The sequence below is a fragment of the Ornithodoros turicata genome, chromosome 2 (assembly GCF_037126465.1).
Source record: "Ornithodoros turicata isolate Travis chromosome 2, ASM3712646v1, whole genome shotgun sequence".
NCBI classification, from domain to species: domain Eukaryota; kingdom Metazoa; phylum Arthropoda; class Arachnida; order Ixodida; family Argasidae; genus Ornithodoros; species Ornithodoros turicata.
This window is the reverse complement of record NC_088202.1, coordinates 148,811,490-148,823,860: the sequence shown is the minus strand read 5'-3', so window position 1 is coordinate 148,823,860 and position 12,371 is coordinate 148,811,490. Positions and strand designations below refer to the sequence as shown.

The 12,371-nt window shown below is 44.8% G+C and overlaps 1 protein-coding gene across 3 annotated transcripts in view; it reads right to left on the bottom strand.

The window, feature by feature from the left end:
• Positions 1-12,087, bottom strand: part of LOC135386367 (V-type proton ATPase 116 kDa subunit a 1-like) — a 33,325-nt gene extending 21,238 nt beyond the window's left edge. Inside the window, exons 1-5 of one of the 3 annotated variants that reach the window (XM_064616227.1) lie at positions 11,858-12,087; positions 11,694-11,772; positions 10,996-11,093; positions 10,051-10,179; positions 5,090-5,199 (exon numbers count right to left, since the gene is read on the bottom strand). In XM_064616227.1, coding sequence (XP_064472297.1) covers positions 5,090-5,199; positions 10,051-10,179; positions 10,996-11,093; positions 11,694-11,772; positions 11,858-11,974 — 533 coding nt within the window. In that variant the 5' untranslated portion in view covers positions 11,975-12,087. Of the gene's footprint in view, positions 1-3,039; positions 3,129-5,089; positions 5,200-10,050; positions 10,180-10,995; positions 11,094-11,693; positions 11,773-11,857 lie in introns of all 3 variants that reach the window. The other 2 variants (XM_064616230.1, XM_064616228.1) reach the window with 2 other exon arrangements.
• Between the last annotated feature and the right edge of the window lie 284 nt (positions 12,088-12,371).

Below are 12,371 nucleotides of genomic sequence, written 5' to 3'. Positions count from 1 at the left end.
ACTCCGAGGGGACCGAAGATTTGTTTGAACTAAAAAGAGTCACCTCTGAATGAGGGATTCATGCGCTTGCTAGGCCTTGCCAGACATTTGTGGTGACGCGATGTTGAAAATGGAAAGAAGCATATTCCACGATATCTTTTTACAGGCAAGCATTGAAACATCTCAGGCTAGAAAATCTGTTATGCGTTTTCCTAAGTTTCTTCAGCAGTTACTCAATCAGCATCCTCTGCAATGTTGAGCCCAACCAAATTCGAGAATAAATCGACTGTCATCCACGCCTGTTTGTTAGCTGTGTTGTCAACAGGATGGGTCTTGCTCCCCTTGAAGGGACCATGAAAGAATATTTGACAAGCCTACCATCATTCTCAATATGTTCCTCTGTACTAAAGCATTCACCCTATGAAATATGAAGTTGAAAATCATTCAAATATGTAATAGCGAAAATATTCAATATTAACCACGGCCATCAACAGCGGCTGCTACAACCCACCTGCGAGTCGAACTGGCCGTGACATCATACACAGAGGATGTTGCCGATTCGCGCACGATCTTTTGCGCTCTGTGATCGTATCTAGTTGTTGACACAGAATCTTACCAGAAGTGTAACGTAGTTGTATCGTAAGTGTAACGCAAGTAACGGTAATGTAAGTGTAACGTAGTAACATTGATTGTCAGCATGGTTACCGGAGCAAGTTTTCCCTCTCTCAACTGCTTCTTCGTGAGAAAATGTCTGTCGGTGGCCTTTCACGCTGAGTGCGTCGCATGACCACAAATGTTCCACGCGTACCATTACAACCATTAGTTCCTCGTTCCTCTTGTGGCACCACTACGAATCACTCTTATAAGTAACGGTAACAATTATGCAAACGTGTTCCCAACACGTCAGCAGCGCAGCGCTTCTCGCCCGACGCGTAGCCGGACGTGACTTGGCAATGTCGTGTTGCACGTGTTCGTATCTTCCGATTATCAGGCGCTTTTCCCCACTGAAATACACACGACTGTGATGGAACATGAGTGCTGGTTCAAATTATCTGCAAGTTCGAATAGAAAGGTTTCGAATTAATGGGATTGCACTGTACTGCATTAAAATCCCTCAGTATTATGAGAAATACTTTAAGAAGATTTCTTTCCACTGCCAGGGCACCACAAATATGTCAACATTTACATTCTCCATGTTCTACCACCGTTAGCAACTTGTAGTCGAGAAAAAAAAATAAATAAATAAATAAATGAAGGCGTAGCTCAGCTTTACCTTACCCCTAGAAACAGTGTACTTTTCTTTTCTTTAAACTCAAGCCGGATACTAATCCCGAGAGGAATCTCATAAATGACTCAAAGGTGACCAAAATGGGTTCTGAGACCCAACTGGAGCTGTCTCCATATGGGGATGGATTGCTTATGTGAGGGCCCAGAATATACTAATAGTTTTCTCGTAATGCACATTTCTATAGTATTACACTTTTCGATTATGTACTATTATAATACGTAGCAAAACTACAAAAATACTACACTCGCATAAAGTATTGTAACAAGTGCCTATTCCTACCTTTTTGTGTGTCATCGAATCACTAACAGTGATGGAAATGTGGTGCCCTGACAAACTGTCTGGTTTTAGGTACAGGTTCTGATTGTCCGGTAACCGTGTATTCACACGAGCGACGTTCCCCCAGAAATGGAAGATGCGAATAGTATAATAGCTTTCTGCTGTCACGTGAGCGTGAGCGCTCAATGTCGCGTCTGCGCATACGCTGCTAACCGTGGGGAATATCCTGCTACGCAGTCACAAGACATTCCGTAGCAGATGACAGGAAAACACTCCGACGGTGCCGTCTGCTACGTGCCGTCTGCTACGTGCCGTCTGCTACGTGCCGTAGTCTGCTACGTGCCGTCTGCTACGTGCCGTCTGCTACGTGCCGTCTGCTACGTGCCGTCTGCTAAGTGCCACCTGCTAAGTGCCGTCTGCTAAGTGCCGTCTGCTAAGTGCCGTCTGCTAACTGCCGTCTGCTAAGTGCCGTCTGCTAAGTGCCGTCTGCTAAGTGCGCAGTACGCCACTCCCGATATTCTGCACCGAGTGAGTGCTCAACATAACACGGGACGGAACTTTGGCTTTGTGAGCAGTGTTTTCGCTTTTTCTTCCACTAGAATATTCCGTCAGGATGTCGCTCGTGTGAATACACGGTAGCTCTCACTCGCATACTAAACAGGCCCGAACAACTGAGGACTTGCCCGCAGCACCAGACACGTGCCGTAGCCCTAGAAAATCTTGCATCTCGCACAGAAGGTTTGTCATCAGTGGTTAGTAGAGAACATCATGGCAGCATAATGTTAGTCCTTCACCAAAGCATGCAATCTGGTGTGCAAGAGGGAACCCCAGTGTGCAAGATAAACGCATGCATGTGCAGAGTGTGTGACTGTTTACAAGGGAGGAAGGTAGCTTGATGAGCATGTGACCAGCATCGTGTAAGTGGCCATTGAACACCGACTTGAAGAACATTTTAAAACCTGCTTTCTGAGCTGCCCATTGCAAAATTAGGGTCAGGTATTTCAGGTATATTTTTGGGTGCAAATTCACATCAAACCGTAAGTCCAACGCAGCACCAAGGCACACCTACACTAGGAATATAATTCGTAACAGATCTATCAGTTGGACAAAACAACAACAACAACATTTAAAAAAAAAAAGGAATTTACCACAGCGCTCCTTAATCATGACAATAAATTTGGCCAGAACAGCCTTCCGTCCAGTTTTTCGCGCGGTTTTTCCCCTGTGCAGGACGTACCAACTTGCCCACGTCACTGCCTGAACTTTTACTATCAAGCTGCGCGGCTTCTGTGAAAAACTAAGCATTTTGTGAAATATACTAGCGTATAATGTCAACTATTCACTACAAAACTGAATACTTAGAAACGGAATGCAGCCAATGAGTAAATTGTTTTATCAACTCTTAACTTGGTGATGCTGGTCATGCTGTTTCACCCTCCTTCCTTGGAGAGAAAAAAAAAGAAGAAAAGCTGCCCTTGAAACAAAGAAAAACGTACCCCAACTTGGTGGTTGCCGGACCACTCAAATCGTTAGCAGCCAACTGGCGCTGCATGAGCTCTATATCCACAGTCCACGCATGCTCTTGCTACAACGACAGACAACAGACTCCATCATGGCAGGCAAAACACACCCTAAGTAGTGCCCACAAAACCTGAACGGGGGGAAGTGTTCAGAATAGTATGTAATGCGGATATTTTCGTCTAATAGTTGGAGGGGACCTTTCTCGGGAGGAAGATTTTCGTTTTTAAAAATTTGGGACATCCGAGTGGGTCACACCTGCAGATTTTGTGAAATTTTGTCAGAATGCTCAATGTACCTGTAGACGAATTTTACGGACATCGTTGACCCAATAGCTCAATCTTCTAAAGAAAAAGTTTCAGGTTTCCAGGTTAAATCTGGAGAAAAAATGGACAGGATACCCGCAAGGGACTGGCAATTGAGCAGAAATTTTATGCGCAGAAGTTGCAGATTTTATGAGAAACTATATGAAAAATTTATTTTCTGAGCAAAATAGAGTCAACAGAGGGGTTAATATTATAGGGGCTGCGGGTCGGGGCAAAAATTTTCCCCCCCGCAGTTCACCGGGGGAAGCACAGCCTTAAATGTGGGCAAGTGCATTACGTTCTCACTATGTAACACGAAATGCATCTCACTCTATAGGAAACCAGGAAGCATTCCGTACTGTCAAGTAAACAGTAAACTAAACTTTGAGTGCAGAACAAAAGAACTAGCACAGTCAACTTAGCAGCAAGACATCGAACCATCATTGAACCTCTACCATGCACACCCTTTCTTGCATAACAGTGAGTACACAATGCATGTGTTAGAAAAAAAAAAAGCTTTAAAATGCTGTTGGAAGCGTTAGTCCGCACCAGCAGTAGGATCACATCCTCTACTCCATGCTAAAAAATGTCGCCAAGACAGTACCCAATGGGGAAGAAAAGTGTTCGGGGAAAAAAAGCTGAATAAATATGCGGGAAAGGCAAGGAAAAGGATGGGAAGGTAATCATCTTGGCGACAGAGGGTAGCTGCCATGATGTCACCAATGAGATGATGTCCAAACAGGTTGGTCAATGCCTTCTAGGCTAAAGGAGGCCCACACGTGGGCATCCGCAAGAGCCACATTGTCGGGCGAGATGTCGACAGACACGCGACAGAGATTCTGTCTTCTCATCGCGGAATATTCCTTCTTCCTGTGTCAGAGTCAGCATTCTCAGGGTGTCTACCAAACTGTAGCCTTCAAATTTCCCCCACTTTTCCAGCTTTTTAGACTATTTCGAGTGAATTTCGAGTGTATTCCAGACTACTTCAACAGACTATTTCACAGACTATTTCGAGTGAATTCCCTGACGAAAACAAAAGGGAACTTTGCATCTGCTCCTACACTTTCATACGTATCACTCATAAAATGGATCATTTATTGAATTCAAACAAACAATAGAAATACATGCTTGTCCTTACTGTACAAGAGAACAGATTTTTTCCATCCAGTAATAGCGAGAGCTAGTACTGTGCCTTATTTATGACCCTAGTCTTTCTTCTGTTAAAAGTTAATTACTGGCTGCGCTACTTTTCTGCATCAGAGCTTGTCGTATTACTGTTACGACACAACAACGTTGCTGCCGCGTGGTCGCTAAACCACACTTATCTGCACTCTCGATTTGCTGCATATCATCGCTGCACTTGTCTGCAATTTTCCCCGACTTCAGCTGCTTTTTGGCGACTTCCCCGACAGTCCCCCCCCCCCAGCTTTTCCCAGTCTCATCAGAATTGCCCGACAATTCCCCCTTTTTTAGTTTTTCTAGGTTGGTAGATACCCTGCATCTGTTTTGAGCACCGTTCTTCGCGTTTTCTAACAAATCGCATCCACGGCCTTTCTTCCGCAGTGTCGTCCTCTTGGCGCATGCTCGCCACTGACATCTTGCCCGATAACGTCGCTCACGTGGATACCCGGGTTGTTGACAGGCAGGACTGCGCCGTACAAATCACAGTAATGAGCGACCGGGCCTCGTTTAGTCTAGGTGAGCATTCAGTCGCATGTCTCACCCCAGCTTCAGGGCTTGACCGCCGGCCCTGAGCCCCTCTTCTCCTAGCAGCATCACGTGCTCCTCTTGCGCGTTGGGGTCGTGCATCTGTGCACGGTGATGAAATCCCACCTGGTGAACAGAGCGCACGTGCACCCGTTTCGTATGGCCGTGTGCAGAGACGTGTTGGGCCAGGGGTACGGCAGGGGGTAGGGCAATAAGCAAGGCACAAAAGAAGAGACGGTAGGCAAGAGTGATAGCACAGTGGACAAGGAGGAGGGGGTTGTAGGGGAGAGAAACAAAGGAATTGATTGGAGCAACCAGTTTTAGGAAAGGATGTCAGAAGGGTGAACACAGGGTGGGGGTGGGGGCGGGGCAAAGTGATGGAGGGAGGGGGATGACCATGAGCCAAGGCATGAGTGGGTACAGGGGTGAGGAAGGAATAGTGAGCGTGGGACCCACCAGAGGATGTTGTAGTGAGGAAGAGGCATCCACGTGGTAGAGGCAAGGTAGGGACAGGCACGCAACAATTGCATCAAATAAGATCAACGCAGACAGTATTGTCGAGGTGAGACAACAGACAATTTGTTGCAGGGAGAAATGGGGTTATTGGATGGGGAAAAAAAAGAAAAACAAATGATGTTAAGTGACTGGAGAAGCTACTTCTACAGCAGTGACTGGTTAAGGGACAGAAAAATGTCACTGAAACCAGGAAAAAAGAGAACCGCATTTTCCACTGTGGAGCATCAAATGGTGCTTTTACGCTTACTAGAAATACGGGCCAGTTGAGGATGAACGACTCCTATCCTTAAAAATCTTCATTCAACACAGATATTTTCGAGTCACATCGAGTCACTTTGACTCAGTGCCACGCCACGTTATGTCAATGTTTTATGTTACGTCACGCGCAACAGTCTAATGGCATAGTCACTGCAATAACGTGCAGGGGCTGCTTTTTGACCTTTTTGATGTTCAAACTAAATACAACCCTAGCCACATCTGTTGGCATCCCTGTAAGAATGCCAGCAAACAGTTTTCATATATATATATATCTTAGAAAATACGGTCATTGCAAGTAACAAAACACCTCACAGAACACATGGCACACAAATGCATCCATTTGTTCAAAATTAATTTGCACAAAAAGGACACAAATTCGAGCCAACCCAAAATGTAAAAGAAGCCGTACAAGGGGTGGGGGGGATGGGGGGGGGGGGAGGGGGGGGGGCACCTGCGGAAAAGCTAGAGACTCATCCCAGAGGTGCAAAAAAAAGGACAAGGAAGATGGGGGAAAGGGTGCATGCCTGAGAGAATGGGTGTCCGAGCACGGAGTTCGATTCACCGGAAAATAAATTATGGCAGAAGGGTACGGTGGAGGGAACACCTGGGGCCCAGAGTGTTGTTTGTGTGCTAGGAGTAACGTGGCCCCGCTCAGTGTCCTGTGTGCAGAAGTGTGACGGTGGAAATTGTCGCTAAACCCACGGAGTCAAGCTGAACAGCAGGTTTTTCTCGGTAGCCAAACAAAAGGAACCATTGTTTTTCCTGTCTGTTTATAAAACCAGAAAAAAAAAAAAAAGAACATCCAGGATTCTGCATCGGTTGAGTGCTGCACCGGACCCGATAGATGCAGACTCAAAGGCGAGCAAAAATCTCTACTTGAGTGCATCAGCCAGACCAATCCGAGTGTCCCACGCATCTGCATTCTCTGGAGTCAAACCCCCTTCATCGCAGTTTGGACAAGCAACTTAGGCCATTTAAGAAACAGTCGAGACCCAATCAGTGGTACGGACACAACTTGAGCCACTTGAGAAACAGACAACAGCCAACCAGGGAAAAAGCATACAAACTGCCCAATCTGAACTGTTTAAGAAAGAGATGACTGCCACTCACTCTGAGGCTCGGAGGTTATGAGGAAGATAGCTTAACGACTCGAGCGGTACCCAAAAGTTTGTCAAATTTTCCGAGAGACTCAACACCATTTTCGTGGACTTTCCAACATCGACAACCACGTGAAAATCCCTAGAGCACGTTGTCAAAGAGAACTGCAAAGTGCTGCTGTAAGGACACTGGGACACAGCTGGGCTATGCAACTACAAGTAGTACGCAGTTCAGCTTGACTATTTCATACACACTGTGCAAGAGACACAAACATTTCACAATAGCACACAAGTAATCATCACACACTACAAATTACCAGAAGCAAATCTTTAAGAAGGGTAAATACTCTGTCAATATCTAGCGCAACTCGTTGAAAAAAAGACTGCGGAAGACGAAGAAGCTTCAAATGGCATTCACATTGCAGATCCAAACCTCAAGCTGCCACTTGTAGGTGGAAGTAATGGTTACAAATAAGTACTTTTAGACTACTGCAATTACCTGTAGTCCTAAAAGATAGCAACCAAGGTAACTGCAATCACAGCACACAACAAAATGGGGGTACACTTGCACAACTCTTTTGGACACATGGACACACAACCACCACCCACGGCTGTCAATCATGATTAAAACCAATGGCCACTGAGCAACAGTGCACTGTCAAAGAGTGCAACAGATACTGAAGCCAGCTTTTATCCAAAAGCAAGGGCTTCTCAAACAGGGTTCCAGCATTCCACATATAATGCGCAGCTTTAATGCAAAGAAACAATTGGCCAATCACGTCCTACCACCAAATCCCGGAAACATTTTGCTATAACCACCACATGCGCTTTCTCTTTCTCTAGTGTTTCCTGTCACGTGTTGTCCGATACCACCCATCAGCATTTTGCTGCTTATTTCCATCTGCTCGCGCTTTACGATCGCAAAGACTTATCGCAAATTTAATCCTTATCGGCATACTCATATAGAACTGCACTATATTCTGGGGTGATGCGCGTATTTAAAGTGTCTCCGATAGTTGAGAAGGTTGAAACATCACGCTTAAGAGTGTCGAGCTGCGTCATGTACCGAGTGGAGGTGAAAGTCTGTCTCCACGTACGCCCCTGTTCTTTTTATATGGGCCTCACCATCATCATACTCGCGCAGTGATAGGCAGTGCTGTGACTGAACTCGGTATTAGTTAAAAGATGTCCAAAAATAACTGAAATCATCCTGACTTTTTGTCACCACCATTAAGTAGAAGTGTGGAGCAATCCAAATTGCAATGTACGAGCCAGTATTTTAAAGAAGCCTCGAGGTGATTCCTCTCATGATAGTTTTTGGGCTGCATCCTGTAACTAATAGAATAAGTTGACAGTTTGAACTAGGGTAGTTGGTGCATACTAAGATTGAGCATAACTGCAGCGCACAGAGAACAGAGACTTTGCTGAAGCTTCTATAATGTTGTTATCTACAGGTTGCGGCAGTACAAAGTAGGAAGTGGCGAGAAGGAAAGGCAAGGGAAATCTGCTAACCTTTAAAACATGCCTGTCAATGCAAAACAAAGCCTTCTCTAGTTGCAAGCGCAACAAAGTGTTTACTCTGCATTCTCCGTGTCGTGCCTTGATTATCCTCAATCTTAATAAAACGAGCTCTTGCGCAAACGACAATCTTTGAAAACCCTCCACTCCTTGAAAGAGCATGTGAGAGCGTGGAAAGGAGGACGGTACATTTTGCAATTCCCACAGTGTCACTCATTACATAGACCAGCTTCTTTCACTGAGCATTTTCGTAAATTTGTACGAGAGAGTGACGAGAGTAAGCTTGTAAATCTGATTGGCGCAGTGACACCAAACAGGAAGAATATTTTACACGCTGGTTTCCGATGGACAGCTTGATGAACTAAGAATTGCTTCGAGCCACGTTACATGTCACGTCCCTGCTCCTTTAAAGTACACTGCATAGTGCAGTTGAATTATGGTATTTTGTACCAATGATACCGCGTGCTTGGTACATTACAACTCTGAGATACCTGCACACCACTGCACTGTGGTGAAAGTGGCCCCCCGTTTACATGGGACCGCTCAAACAAACAAAGTCGGAGCGCTCGAGTTTACATGGAGCCGTCCCACTTTGCGCTGGATGGGAGCAGATGGGAGCCAATAGCAGAGGAGGAGCTCCAAGGAGCAGAATGTGTGCAGAGAAATTCACTCGGCGCCCCCTAGGAAGAGAAACTCTACGCGCACCGAGGTATTTACATGGGCCCTCTGAGCAAGCCGAACAGACTCGATCCACTCCTCCGAAGCGGACCAAGTTGGGCTGCATTTGGGGGTGCACCGAGGCGTTTACATCAGTGCACTGGGACCGCTAACCTGGTTCGGTTCGCTTATAAGCGATCTCATGTAAACGGAGTGAGTGGCTTGAACCCCATTCATTCAAATCCAATTATCTTATGTTTTTGATTGCCTTTTTTTGCACGGACATACATGGATGGTTGGTGGGATCAAATTAAGAGAACGAAAAGAACGGTCTACAGCAATTTAGAGCATCTTTTACTGTATCTTATACAATCCGAAATGAAATTTGATCGAGGACACTCGTTTTGTAGTGATTGTCTAGCAGGGGTAATATTTTACGCACACAAGGTGTTTAACACAGACACTTAATGCAACATCTGACATGGGAACACATACGCAAAAATCAGCATATAAAAAAATTAGCAGACTAAGAGACAGAGAACATCGAAATAATTACAGCAATTTATCTAACACGTAAACTTTAAAAAGCCCAGAGCACATGTGCAGCTTACAATAACAAAAATGTGTGAACTATCAATCTACGTGCTGCCAACCTAATACACAGCAAAACGGTGGCGACCGAAGGACATTTGCCACACAGGACACAAACGGATTTAAAAAGTAAGATACGGATTTAAAGGGTAAGATACGGATTTAAAGAGTAAGATACGGATTTAAAGAGTAAGATACGGATTCAAAGAGTAAGATACAGATTCAAAGAGTAAGATACAGATTTTTAAAAAAAATACAGATTTAAAAAGCAAGGTACGAATTTAAAAAGCAAGGTACGGATTTAAAAGGCAAGAAAAGAAATGACTCAAATGAACAGTACCTCGTCAAAGAAGGCTTGAGTCTTGCGCAGGATGTGTTTCAGCTCAGTCAGTTCTAGGTAGGTTTTCTTCAGAGCCTCAGCATTAGTATTTACCTCTTTCAGCTCGTTTTCCAATTTCTCAAAGGTAGCCTGCAAGCGAGAGCAGAAGTCCGGTGCTGGAGCCTCCCTTCCACTAAGGGTCAACTACTATCGGTCAACAATTAAGGGGTCTTTGGGGTTTCAAAGATGGGTTTCCGAATGTGACTGTCCCATTAAATGGTGGCACGATTTATCTCAATCTCTTCCTTGAGGACACACAGTAAACAGTCTCCATGTTTTTCCATCAACATTCAGTCAATTAACTCAATTTTGCTCACGTTTGGTACATTTATCTGTGTAATATCGAGGCAAATTCTTCCAAACCACATGGCACCTGGGTAGTTTCATTTCAAATCGAACAAGCCATGACACTTTGCATTTCCGATAACGGCGAAAAAAATTGATGTTGTAGCTATTGCCGAGCAAAGAAGAAAGAAGGCATTTCGGAGTTTCTATGTCGCGCGGTTCGTCAATGAGGAGCGACGGAAGATTGAGCCTTCGAAATTGAACGTTCGTTTGGCGCGAGTTTGAACGCCGCTACCGTTGGCGTACTGTGACCTACCACGGTCAAACTTTTTTTACTCGTTCTCTGGGTCGTCCGCAACTAACGTTCATACTGTCATTGCCATGCAAAATTTAGTTCATGCGTGAAAAATTAGCAAAGTTGGCTCTTTGCGCGAAAATCACTTAAGTTCACTGCTAGATCAAAAATCCTCCGCGATAGCGAGAAAGGCGAGCTGCACACCATTTTATTGCTCGTTATAAGACCTTTCTAATGGTACCAAGCTCTTTATTGTATCATTCGCAGAACGGAAAGGGCCGGTGACAAATACATACTACAAATCGATCAGTAATTCGCGCAATTACCTCCAGGTCGATCATCTCCCTGGGCTGCGGAGCCTCTGGGTTGTCGCCAATGTCCAGCATTGGGATGCCATCTTTCTTGATCTCTTTCTCCAGAAATCCTACGATAACCGAGTGTTATAAAAACGTTGCAGCGATAAACAATTAGAAAATTAAAACGCGAAAATTCGTTAAAAATAAGTATCGTACCACGTCAGAAAAGTAGAATTTAAAAATTTAACAGAACGAAACAATTGCACGAGACTTAAGTGCACATCCTGCTGTTAAACCAGGCTATGTTTGTGTCGCTAATAGACTTCAAAATTATTGCCAAAATTCAGCTCTGATTCAGCTAAACATACGCTGTTGAGCAATAGGAAAATAATCAGTTAGTAGATAACTGGTGGGACATGAAGTTAAATACGCTAGAAACCAGAACGCTAAGTAGACGAAAGAAACCTAAATAGAACAGAGGATATAATTTAGAGATAGCAGACAGGACGAGAGAGTGGCTAGGCACAGGACTCTAACGTTAACACGCGCTGTGTGCTAAAAGCAATTTTTGAAATGCGTGTGTGCAATTTCAGGCCATTTAACAATGGTCATATTCTGCACAACGGACTGCTCGACTGCGGACAGCTCTCGTCTTGAGGCAATTCCCTTCATGCTGGCTACACAGTACTACATATGTCGAAGCTGTCAAGCTTGGCGGTAGCACTCACGTAATTTTCTTTCCATTTCATCACATCGCCTGACTTCGTTGACGAATTTGCGTTGGAAGGCGTTGACATCCGGGTTCAGCTGAAAAGTCACGAAGGCTTAAGATTAGCACACGCATATCCACGGAAATGAAAAGAAGGACCACAAGCACACCTATCCTACTCACATCTCTAAACTGAACGAGGCCCAATTCGCCGAGCTCCGAAACGCAGGCGTAAGCTGCTTCAGACTGCAGAAACAGCTGACATAATGTCATTTCCTCGCTTCTGAACAAGGACCCCATTTCTAACTCTTGTGGTCCGTACCAACAGCTAGTTAATGTGAAATGGTTCAGAACATGTCAGGTGACTAGTTTTCGGATCAATAAACAAGCGGGCCCGCAGCTGCAGAAGCAGCGGTCTGACTTCGCGAATAGTACCGTGATAGGTGGCGTTACTGATCGTTAGTGATTAGGAGAATTATTGAGGCAAGGAGAAATGCTAAGGACAAAAACCCATGTAATAATAAGTGTTCGGAAATCATAGACAAAAGATGTGTATGTGTGCATATATGTGGACAAGTCTGACTACAAAGGGAGAGGAGAGGAGACATTGTCCTCGTTCGTGCTCGGGCACTCGTGCAACGGTGCAACTCCACCTAGTGCCTAGATCCTAGACCAGATCTAGACCATCTATTTTCGA